General features: G+C 43.5%; 1 protein-coding gene across 1 annotated transcript in view; it reads right to left on the minus strand.

The window, feature by feature from the left end:
• The window catches only part of RYR3 (ryanodine receptor 3), a 371,986-nt gene that overhangs the window by 15,439 nt on the left and 332,960 nt on the right, over positions 1-23,587 (minus strand). The window contains exons 81-94 of the mRNA XM_060096078.1: positions 23,060-23,136; positions 20,964-21,037; positions 20,691-20,708; positions 20,198-20,278; positions 19,661-19,749; positions 18,546-18,674; positions 15,551-15,655; positions 13,709-13,790; positions 11,724-13,054; positions 9,420-9,478; positions 8,048-8,219; positions 6,897-6,983; positions 4,913-5,113; positions 1,439-1,569 (exon numbers count right to left, since the gene is read on the minus strand). Coding sequence (XP_059952061.1) covers positions 1,439-1,569; positions 4,913-5,113; positions 6,897-6,983; positions 8,048-8,219; positions 9,420-9,478; positions 11,724-13,054; positions 13,709-13,790; positions 15,551-15,655; positions 18,546-18,674; positions 19,661-19,749; positions 20,198-20,278; positions 20,691-20,708; positions 20,964-21,037; positions 23,060-23,136 — 2,636 coding nt within the window. The remainder of the gene's footprint in view (positions 1-1,438; positions 1,570-4,912; positions 5,114-6,896; positions 6,984-8,047; positions 8,220-9,419; positions 9,479-11,723; positions 13,055-13,708; positions 13,791-15,550; positions 15,656-18,545; positions 18,675-19,660; positions 19,750-20,197; positions 20,279-20,690; positions 20,709-20,963; positions 21,038-23,059; positions 23,137-23,587) is intronic.

Here is a 23,587-nt window from a genome sequence, read left to right on the forward strand (position 1 = left end):
GCTCACACCTTTTTTCCCCTAAGAGAGGAGTCTTCCCTTTCTAGGGACTATTAAAAAAAGCTCAGTGGTGCCTGCGTAGAGCTGCCTCTCTCAATTTGCCTAACCATCTTTGAATAAGTAGCATTTTCTTCCTGCAGGGGTCAGGGTTGTTGTTTCTAGATGTGCATACTTTACTGGCACAGTCAAGGGTTTCAACAGTCATCTTTGTTTACATATTCAGCCCTATTTCTTGACTTTTCTTTCATCACATTAATTTATCTTGCAACTCTCATTTCCCTATTGTGAATACACTGGCGTTGGAGCATCACCTTTGCTAATGGTGATGGTCATTTATTTTCCTAAATTTTTATTGTGGTAAAATATACATAACTTAAAATTTACAATCTTAATCATTTGGCTATAATCCCTGTGTTGTACCATATATCCTCGTAGCTTATTTTATACCTAATCGTTTATACCTCTTAATCCCCGTCCCTATATCGCCCCTTCTCCCTTCCCTCTCCCTGCTGGTAACCACTGGTTTGTTCTCTGTATCAGTGAGTCTGCTTCTTTTTTGTTATATCCTCTATGTTATATTTTTTAGATTTCACATATAAGTGATATCATATGGTATTTGTCTTTCTCTGACTTATTGGTGATGGCCATTTTTCTTTAACAGGGAAAGGGAATAATGAACAGCCATGTGCCAGGCACTGTACCAAGCACATGACAGTCCATTCATGAGTCCTCCCAGGACTGTAGGTGGTGGTATTCTCATCCCTCTATTAATGAAGAGGAAACTGAGGTTTATAAAACTTGATTCCCTTGCCCTAGGTCACGGGTGTCTAAGTTATAAAGCTGACTCAGTATTCTACCTCTTTGCCTCTAGAATCAATGCTTGTCTCCACCATGTTAGCAATTGTACACGTGCCTACCAAGAAGACAGGCTTCACCCCATGGGTCCTAACATCCCCACCCAGATGGGCCGATTTTAACTGCCCGTGGAACTGCCTGTCAAATTATATTGGGAGGAGTTCTAGTACCAACCAGGCTATTTGTTTAGGGAGAAGACTTCAGAGATGGTGCTGTCACAGGGCTGCTGTGCCATTTGGGAACTCTGGAGAAGCTGATCAGTTTGATCACTGAAACCCTGGACCAGGGAAACACTGTATGACTCGAACATGGAAAACGAGATTAAGTAGTATTGTGCTGGACCATCTGGTCTTAATTAAATATGCTCAGCACTTTCTGATCATATCCTCTGTCCCCCATTAAAGGCATAGGGATACATATAACTGTTGGAGGCACAATAGGCTACTTTGTGAAAAGGCAGGGGAGAAAACAAGTCCCAGAAACCAAAGGAAGGCTTATGTTAATCAGTCTCCAGGGCTGCTGAAGAAGGTATTATCCTATTTACAATAGAAACTCCATTTTCTTTTTGGGGTGGGGGAAAACTTACGGTGTGTTGATTACCAAGCGATCCCATTGCCCCTTGATGTCATCTTCAGAAGGCTGTTCGGTGATATACAGGCCATCAAACTCCAGCTTCCTGGCAATTTCTTTTTCTCTTTTGAATACCACCAAAGGAACCTAGGAGTGGGAAGACACTGGTTACTCAGAGAAGGCTTTCTAATGAAAGCATCCTCTCCCATGGGTATCTCACAAATTGGCCTTCCAACTTCAGGGCAGCAAACTCTTTGTAGTGGGATTCTTAGGGTGCCTAGTTGTGGGTCCAAAGCCAAAGAAATCACTTCTCAGTCCTCTGGCTCACACACCTCCGTCTCCAAAGCTGATATGATTTGGGTCATCCTTTCAACAGCTGATAGTATTACAAACTGGACTTCTTGGCCCGTCCTGGTGAGAAGACCATATTTAGACGAATCACAGGGCCGAATGACTTAGGTCTCCTAAAACACTTAGGCTGGAGGTAAAGCAAGACTTAGAAAGCATAATAAACGATTCAAGAATATATTGGGGGCCTCCCTGGTGGCGCAGTGGTTGAGAGTCCGCCTGCCGATGCAGGGGATACGGGTTCGTGCCCCGGTCTGGGAGGATCCCATATGCCGCGGAGCGGCTGGGCCCGTGAGCCATGGCCGCTGGGCCTGCGCATCCGGAGCCTGTGCTCCACAACGGGAGAGGCCACAACAGTGAGAGGCCCGCATACCGCAAAAAGAAAAAAAAAAAAAAAAAAAAAAGAATATATTGGACAGCTGCAGAAAAACGATGAAAAGTTCCAAACCCCTTTCAATGGCTAGGGTCATATTCATCTCATGTCTTTGAATTCTGATTAATGAAATATGGCTTAATGGTTACAATGAGAGGATTCACTGGGCTCTGTGCATAGTCTTTTGCTACTGAAGTTTTCTTCCTGACATTCCTTCCGAGAAGAGCTCCTGCCTGGCACACTTATTTGTTCCCTACCGTCGCTTCCCATTCTCTTATAGTTATGACTGCTTCTAGCCTACACATGGTGGCATGGTTCTAAAGACCTACCACAAAAGCAGTACATACACAGAAAATGCTGGGAAGATAATCCACTTGCTCCAACCATCGCCAGACACACACACACTTCAGATAAGGGACAGAATGAGCAAGGTCAGAGGATAGACTGGAATCCCAGGGAATGAGAAGGCAGAAAAGCCAGAGCTCCACTAGCCAGAAAAGCTTAACTCAGACAGAGCTACGGCTTCTCATCCACCTGGGAAGCTACTGGTTACTTGGCAACATCCCTGAGACCTTGGTCTCCAAACTGTTTCTTCTAATAACTCCTTCTCAACTCTCATGATATCCGTACAACCCACGCTGCTCCTTTATTTCCAAGACAAAAAGGCAAAATTTAGATAATGGTTTGTAAAGAGTTACTGCTTACCCTTTTTCCTCCTCCCTTAATTATTTATTTTTTATTTTTAAAATTTATTTCACTGAAGTATAGTTGATTTACAATGTTGTGTTAGTTTCTGGTATATAGCAAAGTGACTCAGTTATACATACATATACCTTCTTTTTCATATTCTTTTCCATTATGGTTTATCACAGGATATTGAATATAGTTCCTGCTTACCCTTTTTTTTTTAAACAAGGCAACAACACTGAGGAAATAAAAGAATCATGACAGGAAGGTGGCAAAGGTTACTAATGGACATTGCACACTGCAGAATCAGTGCCTGGTGTTGGTTCATGGATCATGTGGGAGGGGAAGCAGGGAAAGCCACCCTGACTAGTGTCTGCTGTGTGTCGAGGTCACTCTGAATTACAAGAATAATATCAAGTTTTAGATCGGTACTGATCACTGGGATTTGAAGCATTCTCCGTCAATCTTTTAGGAATTTGTATTCCCTTTTAAGTACAACTTCCACATTTTTATTCCCTAGATAGTGTTTATTTTTGTTTTCTCTAGGTTACCTGTACTCTAGCCGACAAGCTGATCTCTAGATGGTGAACTAAGGAATAGTAGTGAACATGCTCTAATGTTTACTACGTCTGGCTCTGAGTATTTTACACATGTTAATTCATTTAAACCTCCCTTTAGCAACTTTAGCGGTTGGTGTTATTATCATAGTCATTTTTTTCGCAGATGAGGAAACAGAGGAATGGTGAGGTTAAGTGGCAGAGGTTAAGTGGGTCCAACCCCGGAGGCCAGGCTCCAGAATCCATTCTTTCATTGTCACAGTGGAGGCCTCAGGGCAGTTTAGGACACATGGTCTCTTCAGCAGAGCAGCTGGACTTCCTAAGTGATACCGCAGTCCACTGGGGGAAGTGAGAGCCACAAGGATAGGAAAAGACTTCCTGGACTCTTCTCAGGGAAAAGGTGGCTTTGTATAGGGCCAAGGAAACTTCCTACTTAAGAGACGTAAGAAAAAATGTAATGAGAAAAAACAATTGTGGTGTAGTAGAAACAGAACTGGACTTGGAACACCTAAAACAGAATGACTGAAGATTGACATAACTATAGCAGTGTCTGAAGATGGTCCCGGAGAACCACGTCTCCTGCTATTCATGCCCTTGTGTAGCCCCCTTCACCCTCTGTGCAACAGTGAATCTTGCCTGGCCCTGTGACTTGCCTGAATCAACAGAATGTGGTAGAAACGGCACCTTGCCAGTTCTGGGCCTAAGCCTTAAGAAGGTCTAGCAGCTTCCATTTGTGCTCTTTTTGGACACCCAAGCCATCATATGCAAGAAGTCCGGCTACCCAGCTGGAGAGAGCATGTGAAGAGACCACATGGAAAGGGAAATGCCCTGAGTCTACAAGGAGGGGGAGAGAGGCCCAGCTACCCCAACTGAGCCCAGCCTTCCAGCTGTTCCCTTGCCAACGTGCATGGGCCATCTTGGACAGTGTAGCCCATCTGAGCTCCCAGCTGGTTGCTGATGTGGCCACTTGCACAGGGTGCAGAGGAACCACTCTAATGTGCCCAGGCAGACACAGAATCAGAGAGAAAATGGTTATCATTTTAAGCCATTGAATTCTGGGGGGTGATTTGTTATGCAGCAATAGGACAACGGAAACAGTAACTCATCTCAAATAGCTAAGACCTAATCACTTCTGAAAGGTGAAAAGCATTTTTATAAAAATTTCAACATAAATTCAAAGAAGAGCCCCTCATTACCAGCTCCATGCGTGACTTAGCCCAATGATTTGGATTCTATGCAATGTCACAAGGGGTGGCTGAAGTGAGACCCCTGGACCAAGGCTTCTCAAACCAGAGTGTGAATACAGATCACCTGTGGATCATGTTCGCTGCAGATTCTGATTTAAAAGGCTTGGGGAGGGGGCAAGAGTCTGCAGTTTTAACCCGCTCCTGGGTGGCGCCCAGGCTGTGGCCTCACCAACCTTAGGCTATTAGTAAAGTCTTAGAGAACAAAGAGGTGGCTGGGTTCAAAAATGATGCTTCTTCCCCATGGAGTCAGATTAGATTCAGAGTGGCTGGCAACTTACCTTCAGGCAGTAATAGCCCACCACGCAGACTAAAGAAATGATGGTGTGGATAATGGCCAGGGCTCGCAATGCTGGCGCCATATATCCAGTGCTCTCCTGCAGGACAAAGAACACCACTGCTTCTTCCTCTTCCTCATCATTAAAGGAATTCCACAGGTTTGCAATGTCTTCTGCCTCTTCTTCTAAAGGTTCCTCGGTGACCTGGCCCAAAACACACACTCTCTTAGAAACACTGGAGAGACCTCCGCCACGGGGCTCTCCCCACATATTTTATACTGCTGGCATTTGCTGTGCAAATAGTAGTGATTCCGTATTACTCGATGAGGGAATGAGGTTTTTAGGTACCTTGTTCCTGGGAATCTCCAGGATCTCTAATAATTGCAAACAAAAGTTTTAAGAGACAAAACCTCTCTCTTGAAAACAAGCCAAAAATTTAAAAGTTAGGAAAGTTTTACTACATGTTCTACAATCCTTCAGCTGCAGGAGGTAATCTTTAAAATGCTACGGCCTGGGGCTTCCCCAGTGGCACAGTGGTTAAGCAACTAAGCCCGTGTGCCACAACTACTGAGCCTGCGCTCTAGAGCCCATGAGCCACAACTACTGAGCCCGTGTGCCACAACTACTGAAGCACATGCACCTAGAGCCTGTGCTCCACAACAAGAGAAACCACCGCAATGAGAAGCCCACGCACTGCAACAAAGAGTAGCCCCCGCTTGCCGCAACTAGAGAAAGCCCGCGTGCAACAACGAAGACCCAAACAGCCAAAAATAAATAAATAAATAAAACAAATTACAAAAAAAATGCTACTGCCTGGGAGGAGGCTAGGACAAACTCGCATATGCACAAGTGCAGACATTTCTCTTCTTTCTTAGATGCCATTAACACCCGTGGTTTCACTGCCATCCTTACACAGTGACTCCCAAATCGGTGCCTTTGAGGCTGTTACCACGCATGTCCAGCTGCTTTCTGGCTGTCTCCACATGCATGGCTGAGTCACCTCAACCTCTCCATGTGTTTAAAGCTAGGCTTCACCATACCTCTCTACAGACTTCCATTTTTCTGCTATGGGCAACAGCAAGCCATTAGTTTATCAAGTGCAATATTGATGTGGATAAGAGCATGTTTTATAAAACTTAGATTTGTGGTTTTCAATAGGAAGGGAGAGAGGCAAGAGACAGAATAGCCAGTTAAAGACGATATCAAAAAAGAATCCAGGGGCTTCCCTGATGGCGCAGTGGTTGAGAGTCCACTTGCCGATGCAGGGGACATGGGTTCGTGCCCTGGTCCGGGAAGATGCCACATGCCGCGGAGCGGCTGGCCCCGTGAGCCATGGCTGCTGAGCCTGCGCGTCCGGAGCCTGTGCTCCACAACAGGAGAGGCCACGACAGTGAGAGGCCCGCGTACCGCAAAAAAAACAAAAAACAAAAAACAAACAACAACAACAACAACAAAAAGAATCCAGGACCTACAGCATTCATTAATTCATTCTACTAACATTTATTATGCATCTACAGTGTACAAACCCACTTACCAACATTCAAAATCTTCATTTATCTTGATGAGTCCCTGTCTTCCACATCCAGAAACCAACTCCTATTAATTCTTCCTTCATAATAGTTCTAACATACGGGCCAACTATCATGGTTCTTTGTTACCTTATTCCTCAGGGAAAGAACTGTATTTATTATTCAGCTTGAAATACCTTACAGCTCCTAATATAGCGTCTAGCCCATTGTAGACACCCAACAAATGTCTGAAGAATTAAGTAATAACTAAAACAAGCCTGAATGATTGAAATGGTGCCCTAACTGGCTTCCCTTACAACCAGTCTCTCTATTCTCCCCATTGTCCTTTTTTTTAGAAGCCAGTGTCTTAGAAATTTCCTTAGATATTAGAGTTTTTGCTTGAATTAAAAGCATAACCTCTATTACTTTTTAAAAAGTATATAATCTATTCACTAAATACCCCCTGAATGAAGCATCACCTTGTAAAAGAGCAGGATGAAGTTGATAGCGAAGGCTACAAACAGAGCAAGGAGCCTCAGGTTGTAGAAATTCCTGGCCAGGTAGTGCTGAAAAGAAAAGGACAGGCAGAAGTAGAAGCGCTTTGGCAGGGAGAAGGACCTTCCCTCTTTCACACAGATGATCTTCTCTGATTAGAAGTCTACACAGGACTAGTCCTACTCTTTGGAAACCACTCATCTAGGACTATCCTGGCCTTCTTATGACTTATTTGGGGGGACCAAAATTGATGATTTTTTAAAAAAATTGCTTAGAATGATGCTCAAGGGAACCCTGCTCTGCTTTAAACCTCAGGGAAGCAAATGCCTAAACACGCTGCCAGCACAGGACTCATGCTGTTATGAAGGTACATGTGTGCGCGCGTGTGTGTACCCTCCACACAGCAAGTAAGCAGTCAATTTGGAAATTATGAGTGATCTAGGCCCACCAAAGACCCCTGAAGCTCCCACCCTGGCTGCAGCCAGACTGAGGCTGAGAGTTTCTGTCTCCTTGTAAGTCACCCAGCGCTTCTGCCTCTCCCCTTTTAAGGGGAACCATTCCCATACCCACTGCCATCTTCCCTGGAAAAATCGACACTTGAGGATTGGAATGGTAGCTGCTTGGGAAAGCTCTCACCCTCTCCGTGGAGGGGGCTCCCACCAATGGTGCTGGGAGGTGTAGTCCTGGCCTTCAGCAACTGTGCCTCAGTGGGCAATTTGTCAGAGAAAGGATATTACAAGCTGGGCTGAGGGCTGAGGGTGTGTGGAGTAACAAAGCTTTTGAGGACTAGTGTGAGAACCTACCACGACACAGGAATGTTCTTTCTGCATCTGAATGATCGCACTACTTCTGAAGTTTTGGACCAGGATGGGCCAAGCCCCCACCTAGCACACATAAAGGAGCAGCTCTCCTAGAGAGAGGGCGGGCCAGAGGAGCTGGAGCACTTGCCTTTTCCCTTTTCCTTTCCCTCCAACACAGAAGGGACAGACAGATAATCGAGAAGAGGGAAGGAAGAGGAATGAGAAAGACGAGGAAGAACAGCTAACCAAACGTGAAACAAAGTCAGCGGCCACTTCTCTGAGGTCTGCCCGGGCCAGCGCCTGCACCCGAGCGGGGCCAGGGCCGGAGCACTCACCAGCAACTTGGTCTGGTAGATTTCCAGCCCTTTAAAGAAACTGGCCATGAAGGCTTCAGGCTTCTCAGTTTTCTGGCCACACCATCGCTTCTTCCTTTTGGTCACATCTGCCCACCCGGCCTCGGCCTGCTCTCCTTCTTTGGCTGTGTCCTCTTTCTCCCCATCTTCCATGCTGCAGGAATGAGAAGCCCACTCATCATGGAGGGGAGAGGGAGGCCTGGCCCTGGCAGGGAAGCTAAAGAGAAATCTTGGCTGAGAGGGGTGGGAGACATATTATTCCTTGAGGGTGGGAACCTCAGGTCTTTATTACCCATAGTGCTTGGAAGTCAACTTTGTATTTAGGAGCGGTGCCTGCTTTGATGAGTCACAGTCACAGGCGTACGTCAATTATATACAAGTTCTTCTGAACTTTGCCTTACCAACCTTTTTCCCCTTCAGAAATGTTTTCCTTTATTTTCTAGGCTTTCATGGGCATTACCAATAGTACCTATTCTTCTAAGTTTGTCGTAGGAATTAAATGAGATATTGTATAAAAGAGCTTAGCAAAAGGCCTGGTATGTAATAGTTATTCAGTCATTACTAGATATCACCATCATCAACATTATATGAAATTGCTAAGTGTGAGTGTTTGATAATTTGCTCGGTCAGATGGTGAAACTCTGATCTACGATTTGGAGTCTAAAGTGAACAAAATTATTAGATTGTTTTTATTGTATAGCTGGGGTAAAAAGAAATGTATCCACACACGAAAAGATGCTCACCATCACTAATTATCAGGGAAATGCAAATCAAAACCACAAAACCTCACACCTGCCAGAATGGCTATCATCAAAAAGACAACAAATAACAAGTCCTGGCCAGGATCTGGAGAAAAGGAAACCCTTGTGCACTGTTGGTGGGAATGTAAATTGGTGCAGCCACTATGGAAAACAGTATGGAGATTCCTCAAAAAACTAAAAATAGATCTACTATATGATCCAGCAATTTCACTCCTGGGTATATAAACAAAGAAAACAAAAACAGTAATTCCAAAAGATACATGCACCCCTGTGTTCACAGCAGCATTATTTACAATAGCCAAGATATGGAAGCAACTGAAGTGTCCATCAATAGCTGCATGGATAAAGAAGAGATAGATATAGATACACACACACACACACACACACACACACACACACACACACACACACACACTGGAATATTACTCAGCCATAAAAATGAAAAAAAAGAAATGTATCCAGGGCTTGCACAATATCTGTTTCTTATATGAATAGAAATCAAGCTTTCTATTTACCATAACAACAAAATAGTAGTTAACATCAAGAACTATTAAGCACAGCAATTAGAGCAGTCCATGCTACCAAGAACTTACTCTGCCTTCTCAGACTCCACTTTTCCTTCTGCTTCATGAGCTGCTTTCGTCTCTGCTGCCTAGACAAAAATAACAATCAGTCAAACTTTCCTCAAAATAAATGAGTTCATGGTGATGAGCCATATCACTGGCCATTTTACTCTCCATGGTCATAAGTCCCAATGGTTTTCTCTCTTTATGCTTCTGCTTTTCTCAGGATCACAGAACATAGGTGTCCTGCTATATATTAAGCTGCTCTAGAGTGATAAGACAAAGATTTCAAGCTTGAAAACATAACCGCCCTGTTATTATTCAACCCAAAGAAAAAACTTTTGCTAGGACATTGTCAGAGCCCCGTGGCAGTGGTCCTACTGCTTCACGGGGTCAGGGAGTGATGGAACACCGGTCCAATCCAGAACCTGCTTCCATCAGACAGTATCTTCAATTCTCTTCCATCACCCCAATCCCTCTGATTGATGACCATTGCACTTAGAATAAAATTCAAGCTCCCTACACCAAAGCCTATCAGGCCTACCTGATCATGGCCTTTCTCTCCATTTTTCACCTTGCATCACTTGACTCATTTCCAGCACAAACATTCAGACCTTCATTCCTTTCCTGGGACATTCTAAATCCTTCCCTGCACCAGGACCTTGGCACATGCCATATCATTTGCCTGGAATATAACTGCCTTAGCTTTTGATGGGCTTGCCATTCTTCAGGACTTGGTTCAGATGATACCTTTGCAGATGCTCCTTGGGTATCCTACTTATAGTAGGGCTCACATTCATTCTGTAACACACGAACTTGTTCATTTATTTTAGCGTATGTCAAAAATGATAATCATTTGTTGTCGTCTTCCACTAGAAATTAAGCTCCTTTAAAACAAAAGTGTTGTCTCTTTTGTCAATCAATGTATTCTCATATCCTAGGAACACAGCCTGGCATGTAGCAGGCCTTGAATGAATCCCTTTTATGTATCAAACTCTGTTCTAGGCCCTGGGTTATATCAGGGAGCAAAACAATAAATATATTAATACTGTCAGAATGCTTATGATTCTGATACTTCTCTCCCTGACTCTCTAACCCAGGTGAGACATCTCTCCTATACATTTCCATAGCACCTGATAGACTTCCTTCCTAATGTTCTTCATGCTTGTACTGACCTGTCCAATGTCTATCTTTTCCACTAAATTATAGGAACGATGCATTTCTCATTCACCACTGTATTCCCAGAGCCTAAAACAGTGACAAGTGCATATTAACTATTCAACAAACATTCATGTAAAAAATGAATAAAGGGGCTTCCCCGGTGGCGCAGTGGTTAAGAATCCGCCTGCCAGTGCAGGGGACACGGGTTCGAGCCCTGGTCCGGGAAGATCCCACATGCCGCGAAGCAACTAAGCCTGTGTGCCACAACTACTGAGCCTGCACTCCAGAGCCCACGAGCCACAACTACTGAAGCCCGTGTGCCACAACTACTGAAGCCTGCGTGCCTAGAGGCCATGCTCCGCAACAAGAGAAGCCACTGCGGTGAGAAGCCCACGTACCGCAAAGAAGAGTAGCCCCCGCTCACCGCAACTAGAGAAAGCCCGCGTGCAGCAACAAAGACCCAACTCAGCCATAAATAAATAAATAAATAAATAAATAAATTACTTTATTTATTTTTTAAAAAATGAATAAAGGTTAACTCTGGGCTCTGATCTCTTTACATTTCTCTCCATACTCTCTTTATCGCTAGAATGATGCTGTGAGTTGGATGCTGCAACACCCAGAACTTTCCATGGCCAAAGGGCTCTGAATTACTGCTATCTTAATCTAGTTGACTGACTCAAAGTCCAAACTGGATAGTGGCTGCATCACAAGGATGAAAATGTCCCAAGCATGAAAAAACTCACTGGGCACTGTGCTAAATCATATGATAACATCTGGACCTTTTAGGATACTACAGAAGTTTATCTCACCAGAAAGGTCTCCTCGTATGCTATACCTGGTTTTCTATGCTTTCAGTTACTGAATGAACCTGTGTACCTTGAGAACTAACCTAATAAAAGTGTGGAAGCAAGTTGAGGGTCAAGGACCATCCTGTTTGAACTCTACAATGTAAACTGGAAGACCATTCAGCAATTAGATACTGAGACAACCATCTAAGTCTCATCTCTCCAGACATGGCAGAGCTGGAATGATCAGATCAGGGTAATCACAGATGAGCTGGTATCTAACACAACATTGCCTCCTAGGAACTGGTGTCATACTGATGGCAAGGAAGAGTGGCAAGTCTTCTTCTGGGGATAAAGAAAGATGATAGAAACAAATCATGCTTACCTGTGTTTTCCTTTTCTCCTGTACAGTACTCTCTAACGTGGGGGGTTCATCCTTGCCAATAATCTCAGAGAGGTCACCCAAACCCACTTCAGGCCCATGCTTTAAGCCACCTTCTTTCTTTGACTGGAGTGCAAAGAGATCTGACATAATATCCGCATCTCCCCTCTCCCCTTTTACGAAGTGCACGAGTTCCGTGGCGATACCTGGCTCAGGCACTTCTGCCCTCTCAGCCTCCATCGTATCATCGTGGATACCAAATTGGGTTGGGTCAGGCATGTCGCCCAGGATCTTTGTGACTCTGATGTTCTTTGCGCCTTCTATGAGGCCCCCTCCAAACACTGTGCTCCAGAGAATCTGAAAGATTCCTCCCAGTATGGCGAAGAGCAAGTGGAAGAGCCCCACGAACAACGTCCAGAAGAAAGAGAAGAACACCTTCACCAGCTCCTTCAGAGTCATCTTCTTTAACTTCCTACACTGCTTCTTGAGGTTCTTCAGGGTGGCCCTCTTCAGAAAGTTGGCCACGTTTCTCTTCCCTGAGGCACAGGCCACGGCAAATGCAGAGGCACACTCGAAAGACTTGTCGTCCTCCTCTTCACCCTCAACTTCTAACGTATAGGAAGAGTCTTCATTTTCTTCTTCCTCCTCTTCTGGCCTGTCGGCTGAGTCCGATTCTGAGATCTGTGATGCTAACTGCATCTCAAAGATGGTGTCTTCACAGAAATTCACGAACAGCTCCATCTTCTCTTGCTCTCCGCCTTCATTGACGACATCAAAGATGAACTGCTGCTTAGACTCCTTCACCTGGGGCTTCTCCCACTGAGTTCGACTGGACTCACTGATCTCAAAATAAACACGCTCAATTTTCTTGGCCTCACCCATGATCTCAATGCGTCCTAGGTACGGTTCAAAGTAAGTGAGTACGCTTTCGGCTGGGTCCAACAGACACTTAAGGCGAGAATCATTTGGCATATGTTCGGAGAGGTTTGTCAATAACACCGCCACGTTAAACCCTATGTCCTTGGCTGGCTCGTGGAACCGGTCTACAAAGTCAACGTAATTAAACATGTCATTCTCATCCGCTTCTGCGCACGAAAGGAGAAAGTCAATCTCCGACTGCGTGTACTGTTTTTGCCCTTCCATGGTCTTCTGGAATTCCTTTTTGGAGATGATCCCTTTCCCATCGGGGTCATATTCTTTGAAGGTGTCTGAGCTGGTTAAGTCTTTAAGTTTCAAGAACATGTCAAAGAATTTCAAGATCATTTCTACATTGGTAGAGGACTCTACCAGTGTGTCAACCATCTGCTTGCCAATAGTTCCATTTACCACATTCCCTGTGAGGCAGGTTCAAAAAGACATACAGATACATAAATAAACCCATGTCATCATGTAACTGGTCAGGCAGATATTTTTTAGAAGACTTATATGCCAAATCGGTCAGCTCTTTTCTGACCGTGATGATTTGGAAATGGGTAGGAGGGAGCAGCAAGCCATAAAGACTACACCACCAGGAGCCAAGGGGGAAGGAAACACAGGGAAGGAGGAGATGGCCACGCCAGTGCCTTTTGTCTGGCCTGGGGCCTGGAGAGTGGTTTCATTATCAGATTATCAGGGACACATAGGGATAAGTGGTGCCCCTCTAATCCCCTTAGACCTAGGAGGGTGCCCAACTAGATGGCTGGCATACACACTGGCAGCCAGATGTATCGAAAAGCAATGGGGAGAGGGAGAGGATAGGGAAAAGCAAAGCTTGGAGGTTTTCCCCAGTTCATTCTGGCTTTCCTACTGAGATAAAATGAGTTGGTTTCAGGCTTTGTCCATCAGACCATATGCCCCTCACTCATTTTTTGGTTTCTGAAAATTTGGTTTTCTAACCAATGTCATATGGCATCAATGACCTGCCAGAAGGATAATCTGCGTGATTAGTACGGTTAGTGCTCGGACCAATTACAGTCGTGTGATTGCCTAGTTATACCAAACAGCCCAACCTTCCAGGAGGGACAGAAGCATCACCACCATGTCCTGAAGGAGATCCAAGAGTTCCTTCAGCAGCTCGATCTGACTGGAATCCTAGAACAGAAACAGGAGATACCCCTGAGCTATCTGATCCCTCAGTAAAGTACAGGGCAGTGAGCAAGGAGAGCCTGCTCTGGGAAGGTCAGGTGAAGGCTGCATCCATCTCCAGAATGAGCTCCCTTCTCATGGTGAAGGCGGATGTCTTAGCATCCTCTCTTTGTAGCATCAGGAGGCTCGCTGTAGCAGGGTTCATACAAAAGAGTTCCTTTACAGTTCTCCTTTTATTAACGCAACATGGCAGATATACCAATTGTTGTCCAAAACTACTGAACAACCCAATCCACCAAAGAGCCGTTAGGTATCTCTAGTAGCTTAGGTTGCCATTTTTCATACTGAAGAATTACCAGTGAGCTTTTGGGGAACACTACTGCAATCCAATTAAAGTATCAAGGTTCTAATCACCAATTGGGTTCTCCTTTCTTTCTTAATTTAGGTTCTCCTGATTCTAATTGGTGGTGATCTGGGTGCCAGTGGTCCCTTAAAATGTTATTAATATCTCATCGAGGCTATTCCTCTGGATGGTTTTTATACCAGTCTGTTTGGTTTTAATTTCAGCATTGCAGACAGGGCCTTGCCAAGTGAGCTCTGGGCTTGATACCTATGTCACAGAAGCAAAAACAATCCTTGGAAGATCTGAGGTGGGGAATCTGAGGGTGCGGTTAAAAAATGCATTCTGGGCCACACTTCTTCTACAGACTCTCTCTCACAAAGACATAGCTCTTTGGCCCTTCAGACTTCAGAGGGATCTTCTAGCACCTTTGGAGTGTGTCACAGCTATCCACAAAACATCATAGAAGTGTAGACTGTCAGAGCTAGAAGAGCCCTCAAAGGTCATCTATTTTAACTCCCAATATTTTATAGATGATGAACGCAAAAACCAGAAAGGGGAAGTGACTTCCCAGAAGACACCAGTGAGGAGGTGGCCGGGTCAGGATCCTGTCTCTGGAGCCTCTACGCCGCACTGCCCCACGGGGCTGAAAAATTGGCAGCCCTCCCAAGAACTCTCTCCTCCCATAAGGCCAGAGTCAAAAGGGGAAAAATGAAAGGGGTAAATAGCACATTCCAGAAGAGAGAGGCAGATGTGACAGCCTGGACAATTTTAGATACACGTTAGTTACATTAATGCTGCCCATGTTACTCTGATCAGCCGGAAGCATATCCTGAAGTTCTCCCTCATGTGTTGCCATGGAGAGAGGCCATCGACTACTACAGACACTACATTTATTTGTTCATAATAAATGCTCTCAGAGATTCCGATTCATCTTGCCAGAGAGATGGGGAGTGAGAAGGAAAGGCAGAGGTGGGGAAGAGGGGAAGCAAAGGTGACAGAGAAGGGAGATGTGAATTACAGAGACATGCAGACATTTGACAGAGCAGACGGGGCGGGGGGGTAGATCATGTGCATAAATTGCAAAACAGTGACAAGGAAGCAAAAGGGATTAGCACCATAAAAAGCAAGTGTTGAGGCTATTATGAAAAGGGTAGGCTATTATGAAAAGGACACAAGGGAGAAAGCTGCATTCATGCAAAAGCCTGTCTGGGACACCCCCGCCCGCCCACCCGCCCCCCACCCCAGGAGGTGTTCATTCCTATCTCCCACTTAGGCCCTCATTTAAAAAATGAGACCTGATCTGCATGGCTTTTCCAATCATTTCGTCAAGCAGCCACATCCACAATGGGAAGACCAGGGGGTGGGGACTGACTTAGCGTTTCACACCAACGACACATCGGGAACGGGGAACGGGCCACAGTACCTGAGAGAGTTTCATCTGCATGTTAGCAAATACATGGAGGAAGCCGACCACTGCATCCCACAGCCTACTGTGAGCGAGGCTCTGCTGGTTCCCAATGCAGGGGCCCTACGGAGAGGAGGACATTCTTATTTCACTGGAGCATCACAAGCGGCTCTGAAACTTGCCCCAGTAAGGGCATTTGACACCAGCTCATATATGTAGAGAGCTCTTTCCAAAAGTCACATATTTTGCAGCTCAATATTTTCCCAGGATATTATTTTTCTCCCCACTCCATCGGGTCCCCCCCGCAATCCTAAGATCCTATTTCTAGGAAAAATCACCAGGAATGTCACAGTGCGGTGATTTTCAGAGATTTTCTTTTAGCTTCAGAGTTTCTTTTAGCTTCCGTTATTATGCTAAAGAAATTATTTAAGAGGTAAATGCTCTGGTTGAAACAGGACTGAAGGGCACTCCTGTAGACTCTGGCCCACACCTTGGCCTAAGAGGGGTTCTGAGGAACCCCAGGGTTCCAAGGAGCACAATTTGTAAACCAGGCCCTTGTGCATGCATTGTTTGCAGGCAAAGCTGCACGTTAAATGTGAGGACCACACGGCTATCTACTTAAGTGAAAAAATCTGAATTATATTCCTAATGTTCAACTACTTTTAGGATTTTCTTATCATTAACCTAAATGTCAGGTACATCATCTCTATCTTTTCTGAAAGCCAGACATAGACGGATGACTTGATGACCAGTCTGTATTTTCCATGTTAATAACCTTTCCTATTTTGGAAGATCATTATTAAACCACTGTTTCTTTTCTCTTCTTTTTAAAAATAAGTTATTTGAAAGTCTTCTGAATGGAGAGTTATCTATTCTTTCTTATTTATTTAATCATTTATTTATATCAGTATGGACTCCACACGTTCATTTTACGCTTTGGGTTATAATTCAATACTACTTTATTTACTTTCTTTTGTAGCTCTAATTTTTCCAGTTTTGGCCGTTGGGAGCTCTTTCAGTTGGCTCCTGTATCCCCTTTGACATACCCCATCATTTTTTTTTTTAGCATTTTCTTGCACTATAGCATTCTCCAGGCTCATCCTGTATGTTTCCAGCCCTAGTTCTAGAATCAGCCATTTCTCTAAGGAGCCCTATTTCCTTTCAATGGAGAATGGTATTAGAAACCAAGACCTGGGCTCTAGTTGTGCTTGTTGCTACTGGGGTATCATGTTTTAGGTCCTCCTGGCTGACAGAGCAGCAGAAATACGTGTGTTGTCCTAATCCATGTGTATACACATATCCATAAATATTTCCATATGTAACCATTTGTATCTATGTTAAGCTGAACATGAGTTTAGCATACAAATGTCTCTGACTCTCATTCATTTCCACAGGGATCTTCTATCTCCTCTGCTTGCTCATCTGTAACTTCCCACTCCAACAGTGAGAAACCTGCTTCACTTCCATTATATATGTATAATGGTTTCAGAATTATTAACACATATCCACATGGGAAAAACTTCATCAACTATAGTGCTTATGTATAGTTCCTTTTGCCTTTGGTCTCTCAGACTGTACTCATTTCCAAAGTTTCTTAGGCCAGCACCTTATTCCCTACCTCTTCAGTGAGGCTGTTTTATGTATATATTTTTTATACATTTAGAGTCTTCTGTCACATTCTGCCTATGTTCTTTATCCTTAACTCTTCCTTACAGCTTTTTCCTATATTTTTCTACACTTTAATCACTCTCCAAATCACGCTTCAATAAACTTTCAAAAGGAACACTGGTACTAGTGTTCTAGTATCAAGTTCTAGAAAAGGCTTGGCAGAATTCCCAGGGAAGAGGTGAGCAGGAGAAATTTTGCCTGCATCCCTAAATCAAGTAAGCTTGTTTAAAAATCACTGTTCATGTACATTTGGTGTCTGATCTCTAGAAGCCTCTAGATTCTTTGTTGAAACAAAACTGATTGTTGAAAGAAACTCACATTCACCCAAAATACGCTTTTCTTTTACATTTGGGTTAAGGGCTCCATAGGAAGTTCTGGAGATTAGGATGGGCTCTGCAGAGAGCAAATCAGATGCTCGTCAGATCAGTTCAATGATCTTCATACGTATTTCACATGCTGTGAAACTTCAGATCAGTCACCTGTTCCTAGGTTTATCTCCCTATGTTCTTACAATCCTTGAGTAAAGCATGGATCAATATCTTCCTTAAAATCCTTATTTTCAAGTCTTAGTCTTGTGTTTATTTTAGTAAGCAAATATGATCTGAGTGTGCCAGTTGGCTCAACATATAGATCTTAAAAAATCTTATATTACATCACAGAGCACCATGATATGGCTACTGATTTCACAGCAAATTCTGCCTGAGGACATGCTCTACTACTTTTCACAGTAGCTAGACCACTGTAGGCAATGAATAGAGAATGTTGTGAACAGAGAAAGATTGCTGTGAGATGTTCAACCTGAAATTTACATGTTGATTTGACTGCCATTGCACTTAGTTGATGTGCTTCTGAAGTTACCTTTTCCATAGAGGGAATTTCTGACAAACTAGTAGGCTCTCATGAATTCTGTTTTTAATCTCAAGGCTCAAGATAATACCACCTGTCCCTTTATTCCTTCATTCTATCAATCATTCCTCCACTCCACTCTCCATGCTTCCTGAACACCTCTGATGTGCCACACATGCTAAAAATGAAGAATTTTAAAACGAATAAGAAATTTTCTGTTGACAAAAAGATTTCAGTCTAGGAGGGAAAGCAAAATGTTAACTAGATAAATGCAAATAAAGTGTGACACTGCTATTTACAGGTCACAGTGGGGTCCATAAACTACAGCTTCTCGTAGAGTGTAGGTACTACTGGTTTCTATTTATAGGTAAGGAATATGGTCAGTGCTATAGCTGGATGCACAGTCCACATATGCAGCCAAGTATTCTGTAGGGAATTAGAATATGGGAATGTTCAAAATGTTCTCTTTGTTTTCAGGCATGCACTCTATAGCACATACCTGGATGTATTCCGTAAGAGAATTGAAAATCTGCTTGGTGACCGCCAGGGCTTTGGAAAAATTGTGCTGTCCAGATTCATCAATGACGTCCTTCCCTGAATAATACCAGTAGAAGTCACTGATTGATTCCTAAGAACAAAAAAGTAGAGTTTAGTATTTTTCACATATCAGTGTGTGAAGCTAAACCCAATGTTCAGGAAGAGTACAAGAGAGTCCTACATTTCTGTGACCATTTTGTTATGACAGGAGCCTGGGACTCTGTGAAGAAGCACAGAGGTATCTGACCCCGAGCATCTTTTAAGTACAGATATTCCCCCTCCGCAGGAAAGAACAGATAGAAGAGAGGGCAGCGTTCAGCTGGACCTGGGTAACCATGTTATAGGACAATTTATTCACAATGAAAAATATGCATTAAAGATAATATTGATCATCCAAATAATCATGATAGCAGCAGCAACATAATAGCTGACACCGTAAGTGCCGGGCGTTGTTCTGAGCACGTTACACGTATTAAACCTCTCCATCTTTACCACCACCCAATGAGACAGTACAACTCATTTTCAATGAGACAGGGCTACTCGTTTTATAGATGAGGAAACTGGAACACCAGGAGGTTAAATAGACTGCTCCAGGTCATGAACTGGTGAGTGGGAGACCCAGGCTGAGGAATCAGCAAAGAGAAGAGGGCATCCTTTTTTATGTTTGTGCAGATTTTCTTGACATTCTTTGGATTTTCCTTCAAACAATTCAACCAGATGACGTCTCAACACTAAGAACTTGTGAACCCATCTTATTCCCGCTTTCTGTACCTCTTTTTCTTAGTGAAAGTCTGTTCCCATGCACAGGTTGCCTGGAGTACTGTGGCTAAGCTTACACTGGCAAAACTAAAGTGAATCAGCCGTTTATAACAGAAGATTTGGTAGTTAACCACTCCCCCGACTTCAGTCTTCAAACTCACATTTAGGTATTTGACTTCCCATAAGTGTGTGGACATAAGATTACAAGACCTTCCTTACTGGGGCTGGACTGTATCCTGGGCTGTCCCTGAGGCTGTGTAACTGTCTTTAGCTTCCGGAAGTGTATGTGAGGTGTGCTACCATCCAACACCCACTCACCTGCAGACGCAGAAGGTAGTCCACAGTACTGATGATGACATTCACGGTGGTGGTGTTGCCCATCTGAGTCCGCAGGAAGTTCTGGAAATCTGAGAACAGCAGGGTTGGGTCAGAGTCCATCCCTGCAGAGCAGGTGGCTCTAAGCTTCTTCTCGGCTGAGCTCAGAAGAGACTCACCATGTGAAAAGCCTTACAAGGGCTCACTGTCTAGGTCCTGAAGGACAGAGCACTGCCCTGAGCCCTCCCATCCCAGCGGCACCAGAAACTGGACTTAATGAGCCCTGAGGGACTTGACAGCAAGGGGTGGGTGTTTAGCTTCAACATCTGAAGATTCTGGAAGCAACTTGGCCTGAGTGGCACTCAATAACATTAGCCATGAAGTTAAAGGCCATGTTACATAGGGTTTCTTATTAAGGAATGGATTAGCTGTTGTCCTTAAATTAGCAACTGGCTGTATTCAATGTGTTAACCTGAAATGAATCAAAATTTTGTACCTGAATGTGGTTACCCCTTGTCAAATCAAATCTGTTCCACTTACCACTGTTATGTCCTTCACAAAGTAACTGTAGGAATCTAAAGAGATCTCGTGTAAACTCATCATTCTGGAGTACTTTTTCACCTTGAAAACACAGAATACTGGTGAGCATCTGTTTGGCTTTTCAACACAGAATACCTTTCACCACACATGACTGCAAAAATGCTAAAGGAGCTGTGTCAGAACAGGGTGGAAAGGGAACTGTGGACGAATGGTGACAGACCCACTTAAAACTGGAACTGAGGCAACACCCAACAAAGCTAGAATTGTTAGCCCCGGGATGCATTTGGAAGGAAAACAACTAGGCAGTAATGATTCACAGTCCATAACACATGCTTTGGAAATGGAAGACACTTCTTTAATTAAGCAACAAACTGCTGAGTTAAACTCAACATGCAACCACCAAGCTGAAAATGTGTCTATGCTGAGCCAATTAAATAAGATCCCTTAGGACTCACACACACGGTAGGAGCTCAGGCTGGAAACTCAAACTTACCACGCTCACGCACGATGACTAGCCATAAGAGAAGAACAGAAGAATACAGAATAAGAAAACCACAAACATCAAGACAGACTCTCTTTAGCTAATACTGGTTCTGTGAACACATCAGCCTGGATATGCTTTATCAAAACTACGGATGGAAACATCTTGCTGAAATGGAGCAAGTCCTTGGAGATTAAGCAGCAGTGAACAGGGGCTCTAACCAGAAATAGTTAACTTGGATTTTAACTGGAAACAGAGCAGCCTTCACCTTCATCAGTTACTTACGCGTTCCTTCCTCAGTAACCATCCCCAGGCCTTCAGCTTTATTCTGCCTCTCAAATGCATTCAAATCAAGGACACTTGTAACAGATGAAAGAAAACAAGGTTCAGGGCTACGCACACTGGGAAAATGGGTTTTTAACATCAATGAACCCATCAACTAAGAATACACTGTCCTTGCATTATCATAAATGCACCAACGTATTGTGGTGTGGTTGAGAGTCTAATGATTCCCTGGGTTTGTGCTAAGCATTTCCAACTGGGGCTCACTCTATTTCTCTAATAGGGTCTAACTCCTTAGCCAATATGAAAGATTTTATGGAACATAAGACCACAAAGCCTCACAAGAATATAGACCTTAGAGAAGCTTATGGCTGAGTCCAGTAAGATTCTGCAAAACCTCCTCTTCTTTTTACCACTGGGCAAAGGAAATGACTGTTGGATTGGAAAGACTTTGGGGAAAAATCCAGCACCCCTTTTCCCCTTTTAGGGAGTCACGTATGTTCTGTAATTTAGATGAATTTTAAAGAGAAAGTGAAAATTCCTACCGCCATTATGTTGGTTTTCCCCAGACCCTGCTATAAAAAGGGTCTGCTTGATAATACAAAATTATCCTTTGATTTTGGGAGGAGAATATGGAAACAGGACATTTGGACATATAGCTGCTTTGAAGCATCACTGCTGATTCAGGAGACAATCTGTGCAGTGGACATTTCTGACCCTCACTCCATCCTGATATACCCATTTCAAATGTTCTGATTTCTTCAATGCTTAACTATTTTACAAATACATATTATTTTTATAATCAGCAAAAAACCATTAAAATACCTTAAAACTTCTGTTAGAACTCAGTTGGCCTCTACGGGTATGTCACCTGTCCCTCTAAGCCATCATTATAAGTTAGCTTAGCAATATTAAGTACTACAGACTACCAAGAGAACTCTTAGAAATTTAATTGAGAATATCATGGGCAATATGGGACTGAACTGCCTTGATTTTTGCCATCTTTGAGTCCACATGTACTATTTCACCCTCAGTGAGTCAGGTCTGGCAATATTACATTTTCTTTTCCTGAGGGAGGTAATAAACGAATTGGCTGTCGGTGGGGGAAAAATGGAGCTGAGGACAAGGGATTGTACTGCAGCTCAAATATGGTCCATATGACCCCAGGGTATAATATTTACCCAATCCAATATGACTGGCAATATTATGAAGTCCACCAAAAAAAGAACATCCATCCTCCAAATTTTCAATTGGACTAACGTTCCAAGTTTAAGAATTATTAATTGGAGGCAAACGAGCTAGATAATTATAACTTTGACTTCTTTCAGAATGAGTTGCAGACGATTCAAAATACATATGAATCTCAGAGAATAAGCTGACACTTTTCTTAGAAAGATGGCTGGCTTAGTTTCTGAAATGAGCAAGTATGGTAACCTTACGACTTTTGGTTACCTATTGTTCATCTGTCAGAGGGTTCAGCCATGAGGGGAGGCTTACACAACTGGGTAATATAAATGGAAAGTTTAATACTTTGTTTTTCAGACAATGTCAAAATGTTCCCACGTCAGGATGTGCCTCTGTCAAAATGGATGTGTCAAAATATGTACCCACAAAATATCTATTCAGGCTCAAAGAATTGTTAAGGATTAACGAAGTGCCTAATGGGTCTAACGAACACATAGCCTTGAGTCATAGTGAGGGATTCCTCCTCTTTTCCATTCTTTTCTAGTTTGACTTTTATGAGCATACATGTTTAAGAGAAACTCACACTCAGCTCCAAATAAAACAACATAAGAAAAAAGGAGGTAAGGGCGATTCAAACACCAAACAGGTGTTGGTAGGTAGGTACGTGTGTGTGTTTGTGTGTGTGTGTGTGTGTGTGTGTATAGATTACACTTTCCCCTCTGAATGCTATTTGAAGGTAATCCTGAGGGCTGGAGGAACAATACCCATCCTCTTAGCTTTCGGAAGTAGGTACTCCTTTCTCAATAATTCCATGATAAGCCAGTTTATTCTGTGGCCCTCCCCCACCCCATTCCCCTTTCCCTGAATAGTGAAGGACTTTAAAAAAATGCTATGGGTGGTTTTCCCATATTTACCTGCAAGACTGCATAAGACCAGAAAGGCTTTGAAAGAACCCAGCATCCTTTTTCTCCTTTAGGTAATCTAGCATTTTCTGCAAGGGAGACACATTTAAAAAGGAAAAACAATGAAAACTACGGCACACGTACTAACCCTCCTAATTGTGATAGACAGATGGCAGCCATGCACGTACACCAAGTCAGATCCAGGATGGTGGCTTGTAACCCCGGGTAAGCATCGAGATAATCCACCTGTGGACTTAAACCTTCCGTGTGCCTGAGCGCCACCCTCCACTTATGGAACCAGAATATTTTAGGGCAGATGTTTTATTTTGTAAAGGTCCACTGGTATTGACAGTATAGTGGATCTTTGACATTCATAGATTTACTGTTTGAAGCCTCTTCTATTTGGGAACAGGTGCCAGGACTGGGATGTAGTAATGTTTACGGTTGCTGAGGTATAATCTGAACAGCTCATGCAATGATTTTAATGCACTGGAGCAAGGGGCTTACCTACTAATGAGCCTAGTTGAGAGCTCAGTACCT

This window comes from Mesoplodon densirostris, chromosome 4 (genome assembly GCF_025265405.1).
Source record: "Mesoplodon densirostris isolate mMesDen1 chromosome 4, mMesDen1 primary haplotype, whole genome shotgun sequence".
Lineage (NCBI taxonomy): Eukaryota > Metazoa > Chordata > Mammalia > Artiodactyla > Ziphiidae > Mesoplodon > Mesoplodon densirostris.